Genomic DNA, 22,649 nt, shown 5'->3' with positions numbered 1-22,649 from the left:
GCATAATAATTGGACAAATAGGCGAAATGACAGGACACAACGTGGGAGTCCTCTAGCTGACAAAAACTGCCAATATAATTGCTATTCATGAAATATACTATTTATTTAAGTAAATTAGTATTTATGGGTAAGGGGGAAAAGCCTATTAGGCATTTAAAACGAAACTAGGCGTGGGTTGAAAGCTGAAATGCAAACTTTCGGATTGCAACGAGTAAAAACTTCTGATGAAACGTCAGATCAGACATACACGGTCCATCATCACTGATGTTACTGATGTTTAGTTTTATATCCGAGACTTTACCTCCGTATTCGGTGCTCTCCCCCCCCTTCCCCGAAGTAGCCGGAAGTGAAGTCCGCATGCGCCTCGACCGCGCTGGTCTTCCTATGTACAACGCAGTAAGCGGAGGCTGGCGTCCGGCGGGCGGAGCTTAACCGGGGCGTTTGCCGTGCGCGCGGAGAGCTCCGGCGGAGCGTGCGGGGTTGCATGGTAACCCCCATTGAGGATCGGAGAGCGTGATCTGGGTGAGAAGGAGATCGCGGGCCGGAAGGGCGGACGCGCTTGCCTATATGGCTTAAGTGGGCTGGAGAGCATAAAATGCTGATGGACATTTGCCCATGGCCCTTGGGCAGCCCTGCGTTTTCAGCCAGCTGTGCTTGCAAGGTAAGATCTGATGTTTGTTTCCTTTGAAGCAGAGGTGACGCGTTCCAGGCAAAACCTCATGCTTCTTTCGCAATGGCAACTTCCCCTCTTTAAAGAGAGGCTGTTGTGTTCCGGCTCTCCTGTCCCGAATCCCTAATTTCTCCTGTGCCTTTAGAAATCCCCTCCCCGCCATTTCTCTCTTTTTTCAGCTTACTGTTTGTAGGCTACAAAACCGAGCAAGGTTCTTTTTTAGACCGACTTCCTGCCGATGGTAGACTTACACTTAACTGAATCGTTATGTTTCGGTTGACTATCCCTTTCATGATTATTTTAATCTGTTACACTCAAAGACTTGGCCAGGTCAATGCCCGAGACTAATAGCGCAATCCTGTATATATATTTACTTGGAAGTAAGCCCAATTGAGCTCCGATGTGCTTTCTACTAAGTAGACATACTGTATATGGGATCGCACTCTTTCAAGTACAAGATAGGTGTACACTGCCTGGTGTAAAAATACACAAACTTCTGTGTTACATGGAACTCTTTATTCAGATTTATTGCACAGTTTGGAGTACAGTAGTGCTGCATAAATGTTGCTACGTGAACGAAACACTGTTTTTGAGAGAGTCTTGTAGTATGACCTAGGAAGTGGTTGATGTAGCCCATCTGCCTTACTTTTTATCTAGATGTATTCATTTGGTATAGATCAGGCAGCTTGGCTTTGTTGTCTATGGATGGATAGCAAGTATCTAAGTAATCATTCTCTCCCCAATTTGTAAATCATAATGGTTTGGAATTGCTTTCCTCCTTTTCAATGCAATGTGTACTTTGTAGCAAAAATGGTAAATTTGCCTGATGAAGAGCTTTGTGTAACTTTGAACTTTACGTCTCCTACAGAGCCAGGCCCATTAAAAAAATAATAAAGCCTGATAAACAAAGCACAAAAGAAATATAATAGGTATTACGAAATAATTGTTTATTATTAGAAATTGAGGTTTAAGCAGAATGTGGATTATGCTAGGATTCATTTTTCACATGCATAGATGTGACCTAGAGGTAACAGCCCAAATACTGATTGGGGTGAGTGGGTTAGTCATTTATTATATTGTAAATGATTAATAATTTCAAATTTGAACTTTAAGTATTTTGCAGTTTTAGGGATTAACTATGAAATTTGATTATTTTATTTTGCATAATATTTTCTCAATTATATCTAAATTCCTAGTGGTAACAAACTAAATGAACTCTCACTTTTTCTTCTTCTCTTGAAAGATTCCCCATCATCTAAATGGCTGCCAGTTGAGCTATTTGCTTTGATAACTAAAGAAAGCATCAGACTAGCTAATGTAAGTTAACTTATACTGCCTTTAGCATTTTTGACTTGCAGTCTGTTGATCAGTTCTGGGCTACTCCAGTTCAAATGATAGTTTTATTAAAGCAAATAAACTGTAAATTATATTTATCTCCAAAATGCACCTGTTTTGTGATTTTGATAATATGCCATTTTTATTTGTTAGTTTTGATTAAATAATGGAGTAATCTGATAAGGCACATTATTAATTAAAACATGTTTAGTTTATAACAACCATGATAAGACTTAAAGCACAATCCTATACATTTTGAAGATGTCTCACTTTGTCCAACGTGCTTGCTTTGCAGATTCTAATGTGTTTAGGACTGCAGCTTAAATGTTACCTAGGAATGACGGTGCAATTCTGTGCATGCTTACATAGAAAAGTAAGTCCCATTGTTTTCTATGGGATGTGCTCTCATGGAGGTACACATAGTAGTGGTGGGGAACTTGTGGCCCTTCAGATGGAAGTGGACTAACATTGGCCCCAGCACACATGACCAATAGTCAAGAATGATGGAAGTTTTAGTCCAGCAACATCTGGAAGGCTACAGCTTTCCCACAGCGTGTATAGTGGCACTTACTTCTGAGTAAACATGTACAGGATTGCTCTCTCTCACTGTTTTCTGATGTGCTCCTAGTGCTTCATATACCTTCTCTTGGTCTTACAAGAATTGTGTAAAGTAGGCCATTGTTATTCCCATACTATACCGTATTTTTCACTCCATAGGGCGCACCAGACCATAGGGCGCACCTAGTTTTTAGAGGGGGAAATCAAGAAAAAAAATCTTATTTCCCCCCCACCCCCAAAGAGCAGCGTACCTCCCTGCCGGAGGGGTTGCGCGTAGCTATGGCACAAGCCAAGACAGCGAGTGGGATCCATCCCGCTCGCTGTCTTGGCTTGTGCCATAGGCATGCGCAACCCCTCTGGCAGGGAGAGGCTGCGCGGGGCTAAAGAAGCCATAGCCGCGTGTAGCCTCTCCCTGCCGGAGGGGCTGCGCGTGGCTGTCCCTGAAGCCTTCGGAGCGCAGCGCAAGTTCCCGCTGCGCTCCTCAGGCTTCGGGTTCCTTTTGCTGAAGCCGGGAGAGCAAGACTCTCCCGGCTTCAGCGAAAGGAACCTGAAGCCTCCGGAACGCAGCGGGAACTTGCGCTGCGCTCCGAAGGCTTCGCATTGCTTTCGCTGAAGCCTGGAGAGCGAGAGGGGTCAGCGCACAGCGACGCCTCTTGTTCTCCAGGCTTCAGTGATAGCAACGCGAAGCCTCCGGAGCGCGGAGGGAGCGCTCCCTCTGAGCTTCGGAGGCTTCGCATTGATATTGCTGAAGCCAAGGAGCCTGCATTCGTTCCATAGGATGCACACACATTTCCCCATAATTTTTGGAGGGGGAAAAGTGCGTCCTATAGAGCGAAAAATACAGTAGATGTAGAGCTAAAGTAAAGATACCAGACAAGTTAATGGTTGAACTGCAGGTTGCATCATGGAACCTGCTTTAAGGACTGCCCAGTGGCAAATCATAGGCTTTGTTTAATTTACGTGTCTCTGATGAATGGTGAAGTTAAATTTAGAAGTTGGTCATAATAAAGCTCATCTTACAAAGACTTAAGACTGATAATATTTTTAAAAATAATGTTTCAGGAATCAACCATGTCCGTTGGGAAAAGTTTACAGAATGATCTCTCCGGAAGGGTAACTCTGTTGTGAATTTTTATTTTTATTTTTTTTACTACCATGAAAATACTGTGACTTGAGCCTTGGTTCCTTATGTTGACATTTTGGCCTGCTCAGAAATGTTTTTTGCATTTTCGAGAAAAAACGTGTCCCAGAAATTGAGCTTACTTCTGCTGGTGTTTGGTTTTATCTGGGGCATAATGTTACTCCGCTACACCTTTCAGCATCCAAGGCAACAGAGCAGTGCTGAATTGCGTGAACAAATACTTGACTTAAGTAAAAGGTATGTTAGAGCACTGGCAGAAGAAAACAAGAATATCATGAATGGTGGTAATGGAGTCTCGATGGCAGGATACGGTAAGACATAATAAACTTTCTTTGAGGTCATGTCTCTATTTAACTCTTAATTTTAGAATTATGAAATGCAATACCAAGCATACTTTCAAAAGTTCTTATTTATTTTGTAGAACTATTGTCTAATTATTAACAGGGAAACTGTTATGGAAATGATCATGGCTATGAAATCCCACATTCAGCTGAGGTTAAGAAATGCACAGTGTTTTATATCTGTGAGAAAAGTTGTTGGTTTATTGAGGGTATTAGGATACACATAATATTCATTTGTATATGAATTATATATCCATATTTTGTAGTCTTAGATAATGCCACACCTGGAAAGGTTTAACAGAAGTAGTAAAGGTATCAAATTGAGAAAAAAACCTAGAATTGGTTAGGTATATAATTTTGAAAACTGTACACTGTAGAATACAGTGGTACCTTGGTTCTCGAACTTAATCTGTTCTTCCTGCACTCAAGCGGAAGCTGTGGAAGTCGCGTCGGATGTTCAGCTTCCAAAAAATGTTTGCAAACTGGAACACTTACTTCCGGGATCATGGCGTTCGGAAGCCAATTTGTTTGGGAGCTAAGCTGCTCGGGACAAAGGTACCACTGTATCAGAATTAGAGAGCAGTTGGTAGAATTAAATGCATATGTGAAAACACAGTCATTCTTTTTATATGCCATGCACAATATTTCCTAGAACTCACTACCAGTGGTGTGGATAAACAACAAGAAGAAAAAAACCACACAGAGATGGCTAGTTCTGTGCCAGTTGGACTGAATGAAATGAGAAAGAATAAGAAATCCATTCTCTGTGTGACTGTTCCTGAAGAAAAAACCTAGATGAACCAAATAAATAAATAATCAATATAACCAGATATGTTATTCAATGCCTAAATGCACCAATTGGAAAGGGGTAGGTCTAGGACCAATAAAACAAAAATTTGGTTGTAGGGGGACTTGCATCTCCCTTTGTAATTCCTGTTCTTCAGCTATCTTGGCACAGTAAACCACTGAGCCTCTTGGGCTTGCCTATCAGAAGGTCGGCAGTTCGAATCCCCATGACGGAGTGAGTTCCCGTTGCTCTGTCCCAGATCCTGCCAACCTAGCAGTTCAAAAGCACACCAGTGCAAGTAGATAAATAGGTACCGCTGTGGTGGAAAGGTAAACAGCGTTTCTGTGCGCTGTGGTTTCTGTCACGGCGTCCTGTCGCACCAGAAGCGGTTTAGTCATGGTGGCCACATGACCCAGAAAGCTGTCTGTGGACAAACGCTGACTCCCTCGGCCTGAAAGCGAGATGAGCGCTGCAACCCTGTAGTTGCCTTTCACTGGATTTAACTGTCCAGGGGTCCTTTACCTTTAGTACAGTGGTGCCTCACAAGATGAAAAGAATCCGTTCTGTGATTCTCTTCGTCTAGCAGTTTTTTCGTCTTGCGAAGCAAGCCCATTGAAGGATTAGCGGCTTAGCGCTTTTAGTGGCTTATCTGCTGATCGGATCAGCTGATAAGCGGCTTAGCGGCTTAGAAAAAGGGGGGGGGGAGGAAAAAAACCAGCAGGAACTCGCAAGACATTGTCGTCTTGCGAAGCAGGCCCATAGGAATTTCGTTTTGCGAAGCACCTCCAAAACGGAAAACTCTTTCGTCTAGCGAGTTTTCCGTCTTGCGAGGCATTCGTCTTGCGGGGCACCACTGTACGAGCACCTATGCTTCTTTCACTATCAATAGTTCCACTGTGGAGTGCAAAATAGACAGGATTCCTTTCTGTGTTTCTGTTTTTCTCTAGCTGATCTAAAACGAACGATCGCAGTTCTTCTAGATGACATCTTGCAACGCTTGGTGAAACTGGAAAACAAGGTTGATTACATGGTTGTAAATGGCTCAGCAACAAATACTACAAATGGGAACTTGATGCCAGCAACTACAAGCAAACGGGTAAACAAAGTGATTCTGACTGGTGTCTAGTTCTGTTACAATAGGAAAAAAACCACAAACCAATGGTTGGCATGGAGGTCTGCATCATGTTGCAACAGGAAATGCTGAATACAGTTCTAACTTCTTTTATATCAAGTTCTAAAACCTTTTAAAGATAGCTCTTTCATAAAACAACACTGTACAACATCTTATTTAAAAGAGATGCTGGAAACATAGCTAGTGTAGTGAGGGAAGTAGATAATGTGTACATCCATATGTGAGGTTCTATGATAATCATGAAGATTATGATCATGAAAAAGAGGTAGATTTAATATCTAAATATCTATTTAAATATAAATCTAACACATCTTTGGAAATTTTAGCTTAATCTTGTGACCTGGTTTACTAATGCATAGCAATGAAGGATAATATGAGCCTATAATATGAGTGCTGGAAATTGATGTATGTGTAAAGTATATTTTAACATCACCTTTGGTTGATTGATTTCTACAATGGATATCATGTTGTGGATAACATCCTAAAATGGTGATCCAAAGAATGTCTTTTATTTGCACTATCTGTGAAATAGCTAGAGAGAATGTATTAAAAATACTATCGTTTGTAAAAGCTTAAAAGGGCGACCGGCCCAAGTGCACACACACTTGCTACAGAATTAGGACGCTTAGATGATCAAAGATAATCTGTGATGGTACATAGCTGTTAACAATAAATAAATGTATGTATTTAGCAACTGAAGATAAAAACCTTAAGTGATAGAAGCCACACTTACCAGGTATTGAACACTGCTAGCTTTTCGTCCATTGTTTTTTTGGTGAATATTTGAGTATCCTACAGCCTATGATGAATGTAACACTAGCTCTTAAGTTACTCTTTTTAAAGAAAACCAAGAGTGACAAACTGGATTTAGATGAAGGGAAGCAAGACACCTTGATACTTACTGAAAAGATCAGCTAGAGGGGTACAGTCTCTCGGGCACTGCTGCTTTGCAATGGCCTTTTGAATGAGTGTTGGTTGTGAAACAGTAGTAAATCCTGGTGGATTTGAACCCGAGCTCATCCATGGTGGACTTTAAATTGAGTGGGAGCAAAGGTGAACATTGCCTTATATCCATGTTAGCCTTATAGCAGAGAATTTGCAGCAAGGGTACACTATGTTACACAGTGTGCTTTTTGTATCCTAAATTATAAAAATGAAGTGCCAGTCTTGAGTTTTTGCATCTATACGGAATTATCTCTAAAGGGTTTGTTTTGGTATTTTATGCTTAAAATATGCTGTGTAGGTTTTTTTTTAAAGAACTTTTATTTAAAGGGAGAACAAGATTTGCGGTGCTAGATTATATACCGTCCTGAATTATTATCCCTGCAGATGATTATAGCATCTGGATAGAATAAAATAAATAAAGTGAAATATATGGTCAAAGGTTTTGAGTGTCCAATAAGTTCTTATCCTCAGTAGGAGTATATTCATGATTTTGCACAAAATGAAAATCTGTGGTTGCTTTCTACATGTTTTAAACGGCTTATCTTTTAACTGTTGCTTTAAAAATTAAATGACTAGAAGTCACATATCACAGGCTAGACCTGGTAAATAAAAACACTAATGGTATATTCTATTCCAGTGTTTTTCAACCTTTTTTGGGCAAAGGCACACTTGTTTCATGAAAAAAATCACGAGGCACACCACCATTAGAAAATGTTAAAAAATTTAACTCTGTGCCTATATTGACTATATATAAAGTAATTCTCTTGAATAGGAATCAAATAAACACAAATCAAATAAACACAAACACTTAACATCAGTGGTGGGATTCAAAAAATTTAGTAACCAGTTCCGACATTCAAGCATGGTTTAATATTTTTTTCTTTAATGGCAAACAAAAACGTTGCGGACTGTTCTCTGCTCAGCGGGGATCGATCCGCTGATCCCCGCTGAGCCGGCGGATGACAGCTCCGTGTCCGCACTGTGTGCAGAGAGGGAGATGTCAGAGCCCCGCTGCTCTCTATGGGGAATCGGATGAGAGCGGACCGCCTGTCCGCTCTCATCCGATCCCATGCGATCTGATCCCCACCCAGGACGGATGGAAAATAGGGTGGACACAGTCCGGCACCCGCCTAGTGGGCGAAAATGTGACATTATTTTTTAAAAAAATCTTTCGATTTTTTCAATTTTTCCCACGGCACACCAGGCAACATCTCGCGGCACACTAGTGTGCCGCGGAACAGTGGTTGAAAAACACTGTTCTATTCTACTCAGACGTAAACCTAGGACTAATCCTTGCTAAACTCAGCGAGGCTAGCTTTGGAGTACAGTGGTACCTCGGGTTACATACACTTCAGGTTACATACACTTCAGGTTACAGAGTCCGCTAACCCAGAAATAGTGCTTCAGGTTAAGAACTTTGCTTCAGAATGAGAACAGAAATCGTGCTCCGGCGGTGTGGCGGCAGCAGCAGGCCCCATAGGCTAAAGTGGTGCTTCAGGTTAAGAACAGTTTCAGGTTAAGTATGGACCTCTGGAACGAATTAAGTATTTAACCCGAGGTACCACTGTATACATTTCACAGGATTATATCACAAGGCTACATTCCTGAGCACATACATTTCTAAGCCTCCTGAAACTTTTTTTGGTCAGGAAATTTAATTGGGACTTGATTCAAAGTACATTTTCACAAGCTACGGGACAGTCTATCTCTTAACATGAGGATAAGGGAACATACAAGAGGCCAGTATTGTATGAATCCTTGGGTTACATTATGTAATGAGTCTACCCGTTTATCTACCACCTTTGAAGGTTTGATTCAGAATTTCTCTTTGCTGTGTGACATTCTCCACTAGTCATTTACAGGAGCAGACCTGACGGATCAGGGCCAAATGCCCATCTAGTCTAGAATTCTTTTCTCATAGTGCTCAGCCTATGAGACTATGGAAAGTCTGTAAGGAGGTTTTGAGTGCCATTGTACTCTTTCCCACTAGTGATTCCGAAAGTATGATATACAACATTGGATGTAGATCATAGCCATCATAGCTAGTAGCCATTTGAAGCTTTATTCTTCATGAATTTGTCTAATTCTCTTTTAAAGTCAGCCAAGTTAGTGGCTGTTACCACATATTGTGGGGTGAATTCTGTAGTTTATGCATGGGATGAAGAAGCACTTTATTTCATCTCTCCTAAATCTTGCAGCATTCAGCTACATTGAATAATAATAACAATAATAAATACTGGGCTGCTCCCAACAGAATATTAATAATAAAAAAGCGACATCAAACATAAAAACTTCCCTAAACAGGGCTGCCTTCAGATGTCTTCTAAAAGTCAGATAGTTGTTTATTTCCTTGACATCTGACGGGAGGGTGTTCCACAGAGTGGGCACCACCACCAACAAGAAGGCCCTCTGCCTGGTTCTCTGTAACCTCACATCTCGCAGTCAGGGAACCGCCAGAAGGCCCTCGGAGCTGGACCTCAGGGTCCAGGCTGAACGATGGGGGTGGAGATGCTCCTTCAAGTATACTGGGCCAAGGCCTATTATGAGAGAGGGGCTGAACTGGAAGTTAAGAGAACTGTGTGCAAAATAAATACAGCACTTTTAAAAAAAAAAAGTTTTTCACATAGCAACTCTCACGCTTGAGGAGGCGAGCTCCTTTTTAGTTTAAAAGCAGCTTGTCTTTTCTCCTGGATATGTTACAGAGAAACCGAAACTAATGTTTTGGTTCCGTGTTCTTTCTCTAGCTTGATTTTTTTTTGGGGGGGGAGGCAATATTATTTGTGTATTAATGAATTGTACGGAGAGCTTAATATAAAAGGTGAAATATCAAAATAATAAAGAGCCACATCTTCTGCTGCTAGTCTCAACAAATGTAAATAATGAGACATTACTAAATGTTTGTAGCAGGACATCGTCACCAGCTCTGCTCCTGGACCTGATCTGGAGTGAAGAATGCTTTCAGGGAGGGCAAGGACAGCCTGAACCAACACTGCCAGTGGCCAGGCAGGAGGGGAACTCCACCCCGGTCCCCCTGTGATAATTTTCCTTGCAATCAAGCCAGAGGACACTTTAGTCAAAAATCCCTCACAAAATGTCTACGAGCTTTTTTAGGCTGCAGGGCTTTCTTTCCAGTGCATAAGGGTGGTAGCAGCTACCTGGGGACACAAGAGGTGGCAAGGCTGAGGGTGTTGCCACCAGATCCCTGGGGTCCAAAAAACCATGAGTGAGGGCAGCGAGCTGAGTTCAGATTCCGTTCCTCAGGTCCAAGCGTTTTGCTGTTACCTTGAGAGTTTAAAATTCCAAGTCTGCAGCACAACTGAAGTCGTGTGAGCCATCTTTTAAAATGGATTAAAACTCTCTCTGTGTGTTATACATATTGATGTAAAAATTGGGGTTTGGCTTTTGCTGCCTCAACTCCCCATGGGATTCCATGGGTCCCCTAAGTCCATGATCAGACAGAGAAGAATGGATGGAGGGAGGCAGGATCCAGTGGAAAGCAAGGCTTGGTTTTCTGTTGCAACAGAGTTCTCTTCCCCTCCTTCCATGGAGGGAGAGACCCTGAAGAAAAGTGTGCAGGAACCTTTTGACATTGCCCAACCCACTTAGCCAAAGAGCACCCCAAAATCACACATACATCATAGGAGGTGGGTCTACAGCAGAAATCCTGTCTGCCAGGATACCTAAGAATGGTCCCTGATTGCATTGCCTGGGCAATCCTTTTGTGATGACTATTACTTTTGTTACAGATAGGTAGCCGTGTTGGTCTGCCATAGTCAAAATAAAAAAATTCTTTCTTCAGATATCTGAAGAAGTGTGCATGCACACGAAAGCTCATACCAAGAACTAACTTAGTTGGTCTTTAAGGTGTTACTGGAAAGAATTTTTTTATTATTACTTTTGTTGTTGTTTAGTCGTTTAGTCGTGTCTGACTCTTCGTGACCCCATGCACCAGAGCATGCCAGGCCCTCCTGTCTTCCACTGCCTCCCGCAGTTTGGTTAAACTCATGTTGGTAGCTTTGAGAACACTGTCCAACCATCTCATCCTCTGTTGTCCCCTTATCCTTGTGCCCCCCATCTTTCCCAACATCAGGGTCTTTTCCAGGGAGTCTTCTCTTCTCATGAGGTGGCCAAAGTATTGGAGCCTCAGCTTCAGGATCTGTCCTTCCAGTGAGCACTCAGGGCTGATTTCCATAAGAATGGATAGGTTTGATCTTCTTGCAGTCCATGGGACTATTACTTTACTTGAACTGAATCCAGGTCACAGGCTCGCCCTATTCATACACAAAGACGCTCTTAGCACAGGATTTGTAAAGGGGAGGGGAGAAAACGGGCTGGCTTTCTCCATTTGCCTCCCTTAACCGCAGAGGAATACAGTATTTGAGGTCAAAATGGCTTCAGGATTGCTCTCAAGACACATGGTTTCAGATACGTGTGCATTTATGAATATTTATAATTGGGGCCTTAGGATTGCCTATAATAATATTAAACTGGGTTAAGTTCGAACCATCGAGGGGGAGTTAGCGAGGCGTGAGGGGTTTCTCACCCCGCCAGCAAAAAGCGAAAGCCGGCGCTGAAAGGCGCGCTTGGAACCGTCGCTTAGAGACCCAACAAACGGCGAGGGTTGGCGAAGCAGCCGCCTCTCCCGCTTCTCCTGGTGGCGGGGAAGGGAAAGGGGAGGGCCGCCTCTTTGTCTCCCGCGAGGCCCTTCAGCCCTCGCCGCCGCGTGCCTCCCTCTTTCGGTAGGGAATTCCGGCCGTGGGGAAGGCTCATCCCGGCCATGGAGCGGCTGACTTTGCAACCGGGGGCCGCCGCGGCCATAGACGAATACCTGGAATACAAGAGGTGAGCGGGACCGAGGGGAGGAGGGGGACGAAAGGCCGCCGGGGGGGGGAGGAGGGGATCGCTGGCGGCGATCGCCACTGCGTAGGTAGCGGGCCGAGGGGACGGGACGCTCCGCTCAGGTCTCCTCCACTTTTTGTTGGGGCTCGAAGTCTTTTCGCTTGGAAAACCCAAAACTCACGAGGGGCCCTCTGAGCATGTGCAAAGGGCACGTCCTTCACCCCGAGCAACCTAAAGGACCGTCTTTCCGCACAGATCCTGGCAACCTGCCTTCTTCACTGCTAAGCGTGATACTCCTGAGCGATGCGCCACCTAGGCATGATTTTATTGTTTTATCTCTTTGTAAGACGCTTTGAGGTTTTCTCTTCCCCCCCCCCCCCACAATCAATCAGCGAGCAAAACACATAAGAGAGCTGTCCGTGGGGCACCAGTCTTGCTTTAACAAGGTGGGTGTCTGTAACAGGGCTAGCCTCTGATTGTTAAGAATTTGAAAGAATATTTAATCCAACCGAATCTAAAGACTCACTTTTTGTGGTGAGTTGAAATCGGTTATAGGTTTTAGTTTAAGGTGTGAGTGACTAGGTCCTAGGATATGAAGTCGTATGGAATACATGTTTAAACTTTATGATTTATAGCCTTTTTAAAGAATGAAGCCCTCAACCGCTTCCTCCAGTTAGAGACAGTTAAATGGGAATGTTCCATGAAATATGCTGAGGATCATAGCACTATTTTGATGTTGCGACATAGATATGAGCAGAAATAGAACACCTGGCAAACATTTCCTAGTCTAGGCTTTCCAAGATTGTCTCTTCCCTTTCTCCCAAGCCACAGCCATTTCAACAGTCTTAATTTTTGTGTGTGTGTGTTATCAGAACATTGATGTTTGTAATTAAACATGCAACGCTTCTTCGTAGAATTGTAGGCGAAGATGATGGAGGGAAACTTTTTACTCCTGAAGAATATGAAAAGTACAAGAAAAAAATGTTACCAATACGGTTACAAAACAGACTGTTTGTGAGCTGGAGATCACCAACTGGCATGGACTGCAAACTTGTGGGCCCGGAAACCCCATGTTTTTGTACTCACAGGTGAGGCATTCTGTGCCCTACATAGACATTTCCTGTTCAACAAAGGAAGTATTTTTTTGTTGTGCAGTTAGCTTGAGAACTTGTGGCTTGCAAAGCTTTAGGAAGCATTTGTTTTTATTTATTAAATTACTGTACCGCCTTTCATCCAAGGATCACAGGGCGGTTTAGAATATTTCTTAGATCAGGAAAATTGTTTCATAATATTCCATATACAGTGGTGCCCCGCAAGACGAATGCCTCGCAAGACGGAAAACTCGCTAGACGAAAGAGTTTTCCGTTTTGGAGGTGCTTCGCAAAACGAATTTCCTATGGGCTTGCTTCGCAAGACGACAATGTCTTGCGAGTTCCTGCTGGTTTTTTTTCCTCCCCCCTTTTTCTAAGCCGCTAAGCCGCATATCAGCTGATCCGATCAGCAGATAAGCCACTAAAAGCCGCTAATAGCGCTAATCCGCTAATCCATCAATGGGCTTGCTTTGCAAGACGAAAAAAACGCTAGACGAAGAGAATCACAGAATGGATTCTTTTCGTCTTGCGAGGCACCACTGTAAATTATAAATGCATCAAAAATGGAAAAGAGCACCTTCAGGTTATGTTTCAAGTACCTTGCGATGACATTCAAAGGTATATTCCAAATAAATTGAATGGTCTACAAATTTAAGTGTCTAAATATTTTACTGGGATCCCCCTCTGCCATGGTCCACATAATGTTAAGCTACGGTTTATAGACAATTGCTTACTAAATGAGGGTTTAACACGAACATCCAGCCCAGCACCTTATCCATGGTTTATTGACCACAAACAAACCATGCTTGTAAGCCACAGTTTGTTATTGGTTTATAAACCTTGGTTAGCATTACCAATGGCTTTAACATTACAATGCGCCTTCATTTCCCCCCTGGCACATGTAATGTTCAGACTTATTTCAGTCATGGCTTTGAAGAAGCAGCAATAATTTTTCTTGGCAAGACTAGCACACAGTAAAAGACTGACTCACTACCATAGAAATTCTCTATGTGCCAGAAGATTCGAGAGAGAGGCTGGGTTGGTGGCAACCTCAATAAAGTGGTTTATTGAACCTGGTCCCATTCATAAAAGATTGGGACATGATTGCTTAGAATAATATTTTTTTAAAAGCTCAACTGTTGTGTGGGGACAGCCATTCCAGCAGTGGCACAGCGGAGAAGCAGGGCTCACTCCATCAGTTCTGCTGCAACAGGCCACCTCCATCAAGCCTCCCCATCCCTTCAACCATCATCTGGGAGCAGCTATCAGGCTGCCTCAGAGGGAGAGACAGGAAGCCACGCTCATCGCATCTGCTTTGCTAGAGGCCCTGCTCCACCTCCTGCCTCTGAACTGTGCCAGCTGCTCAATATAGGAACAGCCGTCTAGAAATTGATGCCTGAGTTTTATTTTCCTTTTTCCTCCTTGTCCTTTCCCCCTTGTGCATTGTATTTAACAACAACAACAACAACAACAACAACAACAATATAAAAAATTAAGAATTTAAGTAGGGCATGTCTTGTCTTGTTTTGATTTCATGTGTGCTGCTCTAGGTCCGCCTTTTTGCCTGAAGAGTAGGGTACAGATTCTCTAAATAAATGATAAATAAATAAAACAAATGATCACTGAATAGTATGTTTACATTTCGCTTCCCCCAGGTATAAACAACACAAAACAGACTTTGAAGAGATCCCAAAGGAACGTCCTATTTCTTTACCCTGTAGGGTGGGCCGTTGCCCATGCAAATCTTATAACTTCGTTCCTCTCAATGGGACTCAGCCCATCCGCTGTAGATGTAAGCACTTTGCTGATCAGCACAGTGCGGCACCTGGGTTTCCATGCAACACATGTAAGTGAGTTTTGGATAAATAAGCATGTCATATGTAAGTGTAGCAGTTTTTCATTACGCAGATATGTCCCTTGAGGCATTGTGTGATACTATAACCATGTATATTTGTAAGTGTGGAGAGTACTAATGAAAATGTGCTGGGTTCTGTAACTAGAAAACTCATATTCAGCAGGCAAGCTCAACATTGTATTTCACATTCCAAATCTGCATATTATTAAACCCTTTCCTGATTTATGCTACTTCCGTATTTGGGAGTCTGAACCTGGGCTTTTTGAAGGATACTTTTTCTACCACTGGCAGCTTTCTGTATAAGTAGAGTCCATCTGCACATTATTGTTTAAATATGTTTCATTGTACCGGTAGAATAAATAGTATTTATGATCTCAAAATATTGTAGGCCTTAGATTTACACCATGTCTGCCCTGGACTCAAATAATACACTTACACATCCTATTAAGCTGTTTCCATCTGTAGCAATTGTTTGTGTATTTGGGGCTACAGAGAGGAAATACTCAAAACAAAACTGCCACTGAGTGAAAGGGAGTCAAATATTTTGGTCTATCTGATGCTGTCTTAAAATGTTTTGAATTAGGTTCCAAATGTTCAGGGTTTCACAGTTGCTTTACTTGTGGATGTGGGCAGCCAACATATGCTCATGAAACAGTAGTGGAAACAAAAGAGGAACGCTTAGCCCAAGGAAAACCAGTGGGGCAAGATGTCCCATATGCCGCCATGGGAGGACTAACTGGCTTTAGTTCACTAGCAGAAGGATACATGAGACTTGATGACAGTGGGATAGGTAAGAATCGGGGGACTTGAAATGAAAAATTGAATTTACATCTATCTGTTTTTTGCTTTATTGATAGTTCCAAAGTGTATCAGATAATTTAAACAGATTGCAACGTCTATGTAGTTTTAAATTATAAATATAGGTGCAGAGGTACCAATCCGGTTGTCTGATGCCCCACAAAATGAATGGTATGTTTTTCCTATCAATGTGCAGTTGGAAAGACTAGGTCAGCACCATGGGATTTGACCTGTGGTACCCCCTCAAGCCTTGGCCTTATTGCCATGCAGTTTAACATTCATATGTAGCCATTGGAAGAGATAATTTGGAGCTTTGAAGTTGGGTGTGGCCAAACCATAGCTGTCAACTTACAGATTTGAAAATAAGGGACCAGCGGCCAAAATAAGGGACCTGCAGCCTCACCTGTTCCAGGCACTCCAGTCTTCCTGTCCTCCTGCAGTCTGGTCAAACTCATGCTTGTAGCTCTGAGAACACTGTCCAACCAACTTTGTAACCAGAGGTTCAACTGAATAGAATCTGAATCACATGCACCACAAGGCCTATGCAGCCTCAACTTAGGATGGCTCCCTGGCCTGGCTTTGCACTGCAAAGTTTGCAGCAGCATGTGCAACAAAATGGCGTCCAGCATTCAAAACCCCCCTCAGCTTGCATTAACTAGCCACACACAAGGCATGCAAGCTCCACCCCCCAGTCGTTCTTAGATTTCTTATTGGGTGAGCAACACAGCCAAGCAACACAGTTGGAGCCTCCCTCCTCCCTGGCCGGCAGGGAGGGAGGAAGAGGAGTTTCTTCCTTTGAAATTTAAGGAACATCATTTAAGGGACATTTAAGGGACATCCATCAATAAGGGGCAGCAGCAGGACATGGCCCTGGAATAAGGGACTGTCCCTTCAAATAAGGGACACTTGACAGCTATGGGCCAAACTGATGATTCCCAAATCTGGGTGGTATTCAGCTAAATTTTACTCACTGTGGACTTCTTGACATTGATAGACTTGATTTAGTTGCCTTAATTCATTTCAAATATTTGAGTAAAACTTAGTTGACTACCACTCTGTATTTCTTGGCATGTTAACCCCATATCAGTTTGGAAGCTGGGGACAAGTGATAAAGTAAAATAATAAATAACCTGAAACTGATTCCAAAGAAAACAAGTTCTCATGGGGGACTTGCTGTGTCTTTTTTGGGTAAAGTACTAATCATCCTAGCAAAACAGGTACAGATCCATGGATTTCTCCTAAGCCTACTTTGTCCTGGAAAAGCAGATAATGGCACTGGTGAAGAGTGCATTTTTATCATGGGTAGGCAAACTAAGGCCTGGGGGCTGGAACCGGTCCATTCGCCTTCTAAATCCGGTCCGCGGACGGTCCAGGAATCAGCGTGTTTTTACATGAGTAGAATGCGTCCTTTTATTTAAAATGCATCTCTGGGCTATTTGTGGGACCTGCCTGGTGTTTTTGCATGAGTAGAATGTGTGCTTTTATTTAAAATGCATTTCTGGGTTATTTGTGGGGCATAGGAATTTGTTCATTTTTTTCCTTCAAAATATAGTGCGGCCCACCACAAGGTCTGAGGGACAGTGGACCAGCCCCCTGCTGAAAAAGTTTGCTGACCCCTGATTTTATCATTTGTATCTGTTGCAAGGGCTCTGAGGCAGAGGGGGTCTTGTCATTCTTATCCACATTTTTGTAGCCTTGAGGATTGACTGTAGTACAGGCAGCTGTATCTGAAGATGACTTAGAAACTATAGCAGCAGGATGTTGCCCCCTTCTTCCTAAATAAATACAAAGTTAGGAATCCTGGCCCATTTCGTAGCAACTATCATGACTGCCCATGCTCTTCCAGGCCTAATGTGATTGGTGCTTTCTTTTAAAACGCTGCACAGCCTGTGACCAAAATAGTAGAGCTCTTCCCTGCACAATTTATAAACCCCCCCCCATTTCAAATGACCCCAGGGAGGAATTGCACATGAAACAATATAATAATTAAATGCTGAATACCACCACCACCAAAATAGGAAACATCAGCTGCAAATTAACAGAACATAGGCAGACAGCAAGTGATAAAATCTGAGCCATGGGCATATTACACTTAGCTCCTTCCACAGCCAAAGTAATAAATCTGGCACACACCCGTTTTCGTTATGCTTTTATCTATATTTTCAAACATTTGTTTTAATTTAATAACAAGTATAATTCTAAAATGCTCAGTGTTTTTTAATGAGACCAATAACTGGTCTTCCATTCAGGGTGCCATTTTCTATCTCCGTGGTAGATCACCACATTTCTTTTTCAAGACAGAGTTGTCTAGCTTTGTTGGACTTGCTTCTTGTTCGTCTTACTGAATCAGCAACATTTTTAATTTGTTTTTCATCGGTGGCTGCAATTCTTCATGTTTCTGGTTAATTTGGATTTCTTCTCCCTAAACTGCTGGTTTCATTTTAAGGAGCACCTTCCATCCAGTTCCTAGAATCTCCTGTAACCAACATGGATCATCCCTTCCTAAAAGCATTGCAGGGACCTTCGAGTTCTACGCAAGGACATCCCCAGTTAACAGATGGTAATGGAATTACTTTTCTTTCTTTAAGTAGTCAATGTGTTGCCTGATTAAATACACTGTGAGCAGCTGAATAAATTCTGCCTTTCCAGATACGTGACCTAGCATCAGCGATGGTGTAATGGTTGCAGCCTTTAGGGGATTTAAGTTTAGCACACATTTAAAATGTGTTTGCTCTTGGGACGGTTCAGCAATTAGGAGGTTGGAGTGCCTAGTTAAGGAAAGGTACTCTATACAAGGTTGGCCCACCTATGAGGCTCAGTGAGGCAATCACCTGGGAGTGGGTACATGTGGCAGATCTGAGCCTCTGAGGAATGCATTGCTAGCTGCCTGCTGCGCTTGTCACCTGATTTCTCTGTCACCCCACCAGGGGCGTAGCTAGCTGCTCCGGCACCCAGAGTGGTGGGGGCGGGGCGAGCCGTCCACGGGGGCGCCGCAGTGATCTGCGCTCCGCCCAGGGTGGGGGGCGCCGCAACAATCCGCCCAGAGGGGTGCCGCGGCAAGCTGCCCTCGGAGTACGCCTGGCGGATGCAAGCCCCACGCTGCCGTTTCGGGCGGTGTGGGGCCCCTGAGCCCCACCACTGCTTGTTCTTCTCCAGCCTCCATCACAGTGGTATCTCGGGTTAAGCCAGTGTGGTGTAGTCATTAAGAACGGCAGACTCGTAATCTGGGGAACCAGGTTCATGTCTCCATTCCTCCTCCACATGCAGCTGCTGGGTGACCTTGGGCCAGTCACACTCCTCTGAAGTCTCTCAGCCTCACTCACCTCACAGAGTGTTTGTTGTGGGGGAGGAAGGGAAAAGGAGAACGTTAGCCACTTTGAGACTCCTTCAGGTAGTGATAAAGTGGGATATCAAATCCAAACTCTTCTTCTTCTTCTTAAGAACTTAATTCGTTCTGGAGGGCCGTTCTTAACCTGAAACTATTCTTAACCTGAGGTACCACTTTAGCTAATGGGGCCTCCTGCTGCCGCCGCGCCGCCGGAGCACGATTTCTGTTCTCATCCTGAAGCAAAGTTCTTAACCCAAGGTACTATTTCTGGGTTAGCGGAGTCTGTAACCTGAAGCGTCTGTAACCTGAGGTACCACTGTATTCTCCCCTGCCACCTTCAGCATGCCAAGGTTTCCCAGGGCTGCCTCCGGTTGCCTCAGGCGGAAGAGATTATGGGGAGGGCGGTGGCAGTGGAAGGGGCGGCACCATTTTCTGTTTTGCCTCAAGTGGTAGAACATTCTGGGCCAACCCAAACTGCATTAGTCATTTTGTGCAAATTCAACAGAAAAAGAAAACTCAAGTCACTCTAGGCAGAGTGTAATGAAGACTTGGTAGGGTACTCTGGCAGAGAGCAAGGGGGTGTATGTGATCTTCTGAGGACTGGGAAGTACATAATACAGTTCCTGTGTTCTGACAACTAGAATAAGCTTCCTTCCAGGATTCCCTGTACAGTTGGAGTCCAGGGAGTTGATGGAAGAGGAGAGGGAGATGACAGAGGGTCTGAGAGAAACTACTATGTGCAGTAGGGATGTGGGTGGTGCTGTAGTCTAAACCACTGAGCCTCTTGGGCTTGCCGATCAGAAGGTCAGCAGTTTGAATCTGCTCAATGGGGCGAGCTGCCATTACTCTGTCCCAACTCCTGCCAACCTAGCAGTTCAAAAGCACACCAGTGCAAGTAGATAAATAGGTATCGCTGCAGCGGGAAGGTAAATGGTGTTTCCGTGTGCTCTGGCTTCCGTCACAGTGTCCTGTTGTGCCAGAAGTGGTTTAGTCATGGTGGCCACATGACCCAGATAGCTGTCTGTGGAGAAACGCTGGCTCCCTCGGCCTGAAAGAGAGATGAACGCCGCAACCCCATAGCTGCCTTTGACTGAACTTAACCGTCCAGGGGGGTCCTTTACCCTTACATTTTTTACCTTACCATGTCTGGTGTTAAACTTGGGATACATTTTCTCATGGATGCTGTCCCTATAAATAGGTGTTTGAGGTGGGCTGATGCATTTGCTAGTATGTTTTGGTTTGACGTTCTAAGGATTGAACAATGAGGGCAAGTCAAAAGCAGGAGTGAACCTTATTTACACATATTCTTTTGTCAAACAAGCTAATTCAAGATGGTAGTTATCTTTTCAATTTCATGTGCTGGCAAGTGTGATTACAGGAGAGATTAGAGGTGCTAACCATGCTTATTTGGTTGTAAATTCAATTGATTTCAGTGAGTTTTGCTTTCCAGTAAGTATGCTTACGAAATTCTAATGAAATGCAATTTTAATACATTCTGATCTGAGAATCTCTGGAACAAGAGATGATATCCACTTGAGCCATACTCAACAGAGAAGACCCCTTGATCTACTTGAGTATGACTAACATTTGATATTGCCCTGATACAATTCTAGAATTTATCTAATTAAAAGTATGTTGCTTTTAAGGAGGTGCAAGTACAGCAATGCAAGTTGCCTCTTTAAGAAAACCTGACGAAGATGACATGGCTTATTTTGAAAGACAGTATCAGGAACGGGTAAGCCATTGCATACGTAGTTTAAAGCAAAAGCATTTCTTTAAAGCTGAAGATAATTTGCTTTTGCTGAATGTGAGACATTTTTAATTTCTATATAACTTTGTTAAAATACTTTAGGGCATTATATTGGTATCTCAGAATCAAATGTGGTTGTAGAGAAGGAAATATCAGGTTTCTCATAATTTATTAAGTGATAGAAATTTAAGCAGATAAACACCGCAAACTGGTCAAATGGATTTACCGAGAGCAATGATTTCCTGTGGTAAGTTTGCTTAGTATTGGCTTGCGGTGACGCAGAGGTGGGCTTTTTCCCTGGTGGCTCTGGTATTGTGGCATAATTTCCCTGTTGAAATATGAGAGGCCTCCTCTGTCTTGGCCTTCCACCAGCTTTTGAAGACATACCTGCTTACCCAAGCATTCACTTGATCTCTTGGCCAGAGCCTGTTGTTTTAATTGCTGTGCTGTTTTAAGGGAATTGTTTTATTGTATATTTTAATTATGGTGTCTTTTTTTAAATAGTCTGTATTTCTAACAATGTTGTGCAGTTACGTTTTCATGTTTTGTAAACCATCTGAGCATTAAGTAGCAAATAAATAAATTAATAATAGCAACAATGATTATTTTTTCCTTGTGCTCCCACCATCTCCTGTTGCAGTCTCAACATTACAGTGGACCCGTGGGTTACCTTCGGGTAATGTAACTTTTGGGTTTTGCCACACACACGCAGAAGCACTCTACTGCGCCATGTGCGTGCGCAGAAATGGCGCCTCTAGATGCGGACTTTTTGGGGTACATACGGACCCCCAGAACAAATTAAGTTCGTATCTGGTGGGTCTACTGTACTCTGATCTTGGTTTTGCTTTGTAGTGGCCATCCACTTCAACTGTGAAAAGAAGTGGTGAAAAGAAGGAAGAAACCAGAAAGTATATAGCACACCAGAGTGGCTCACAGTGAGAAATGGCATTAATGCTAATAGGGTAGAAAAGTGGCTGGACTTAGGTTGGCTGCAGCTAAGTACAGGCAATGTGAAATTTGGCAGGAAAATGAGCGTAGCTCACTCCTTGAAGCTGCTTTGTTTTATAATTGGCTAGGTCTTTAAGTCAAAAGAGGTTATTTTATAAGTGAATGTATTTTAATGTTTTCTTTTTTCTTTTTCATCACAGTTGAAGCAAGAAAAGGCTGCTGCAAAACAGAAAGGAAAGCGTCCAGTGACAAAAAATTCATGATAACCAATAAAACAAAAGAATACATTTTTTATTTATTGTGATTTATTAGTGTTTAGATACGTTTTCTTTAATGAATTCAGTATGTGAAGATTTTTCTATAAGATAATATGTGGTAGTACATCTATTTCTTTCTAGGCATGGAAGCAAAAATAATATCCAACTAGATAGAATATGCCAAGGACAATGGTTTTCTCACTCACATGTTAAGTATCAGCAAAACATGTTTGAATACAGAGATCAAATAATAAAATTATATTCCTGTTCTTTTAGCTGTTTGGAGCTTCTTTTCTTCTACAAAAATTTACACCAGTCAAAGGGTGATTTGTTTTATTTCCTTCAAAATTTTAAAATGTGATCATTATCTATTTCTAATAAAAATATCAAGCTACCAGTGATAAAAACTCTGGATTTGAAAGGACAGCATGGGGCCAAAATACTCATAAAATTAGACTGTTAAGGTTATGATTTTCATCCTATGAAAGGAATTAACATTAACAATACAGTGAACAATAAGCAATCTATCTGTATACTTTATTGAGCAAAACAGGATGAGATAATACTAAGAAGTGAGCTTGTTTGATAGCCACCTGCTGATACCTACAGGTTTATGACCAGTAGTTCCATTAGAGGCTGAAGAAAACTAATCAGGTTTAACATGAAGCTATACAGCAGAAATGTTGGCATACCAGATATGTGGAGCCGAATTGTACACGATTAATTTACTTGAAACAAGTCCTACTTGGTTCAATTAAACTTATAACTAACAGCACAATCCTTAACTACGTCTACTTAGAAGCATTCTTATTGGTGTTAGTATTATTTCAATTTGAATTCCCATTGGATTCAAGGTAAATGGAATTAGGCTTGC

The 22,649-nt window shown here is 42.6% G+C and overlaps 2 protein-coding genes across 4 annotated transcripts; both read left to right on the top strand.

Annotated features, from left to right (window-relative positions):
- Window positions 1-389: 389 nt before the first annotated feature.
- CCDC126 (coiled-coil domain containing 126) lies at window positions 390-7,347 on the top strand. Of its 2 annotated transcripts, XM_081165013.1 has the most exons (4): window positions 390-661; window positions 1,914-1,987; window positions 3,626-4,015; window positions 5,780-7,347. In XM_081165013.1, the coding sequence occupies exons 3-4, from the start codon at window positions 3,778-3,780 to the stop codon at window positions 5,956-5,958; spliced, it is 417 nt and encodes a 138-aa protein (XP_081021139.1). In that variant the 5' UTR covers window positions 390-661; window positions 1,914-1,987; window positions 3,626-3,777; the 3' UTR covers window positions 5,959-7,347. The 2 variants fall into 2 exon arrangements, with proteins under 2 accessions (XP_081021139.1, XP_081021140.1); XM_081165014.1 differs by lacking the exon at window positions 1,914-1,987 and having other exon boundaries at window positions 391-661.
- A 3,907-nt stretch (window positions 7,348-11,254) lies between these two features.
- Window positions 11,255-21,805, top strand: FAM221A (family with sequence similarity 221 member A). 2 transcript variants are annotated; one of them, XM_081164905.1, is made up of 7 exons: window positions 11,255-11,751; window positions 12,663-12,836; window positions 14,495-14,685; window positions 15,278-15,484; window positions 17,939-18,052; window positions 20,467-20,555; window positions 21,719-21,805. In XM_081164905.1, exons 1-7 carry the CDS (start codon window positions 11,687-11,689, stop codon window positions 21,779-21,781), a joined length of 903 nt encoding a protein of 300 aa, XP_081021031.1. In that variant the 5' UTR covers window positions 11,255-11,686; the 3' UTR covers window positions 21,782-21,805. The 2 variants fall into 2 exon arrangements, with proteins under 2 accessions (XP_081021031.1, XP_081021032.1); XM_081164906.1 differs by lacking the exon at window positions 11,255-11,751 and adding an exon at window positions 11,853-12,194.
- Window positions 21,806-22,649: the final 844 nt, after the last annotated feature.

Source organism: Podarcis bocagei (assembly GCF_964188305.1).
Source record: "Podarcis bocagei genome assembly, chromosome: 12".
Taxonomy (NCBI): Eukaryota; Metazoa; Chordata; class Lepidosauria; order Squamata; family Lacertidae; genus Podarcis; species Podarcis bocagei.
This window is presented reverse-complemented; position numbering and strand designations above follow the sequence as displayed.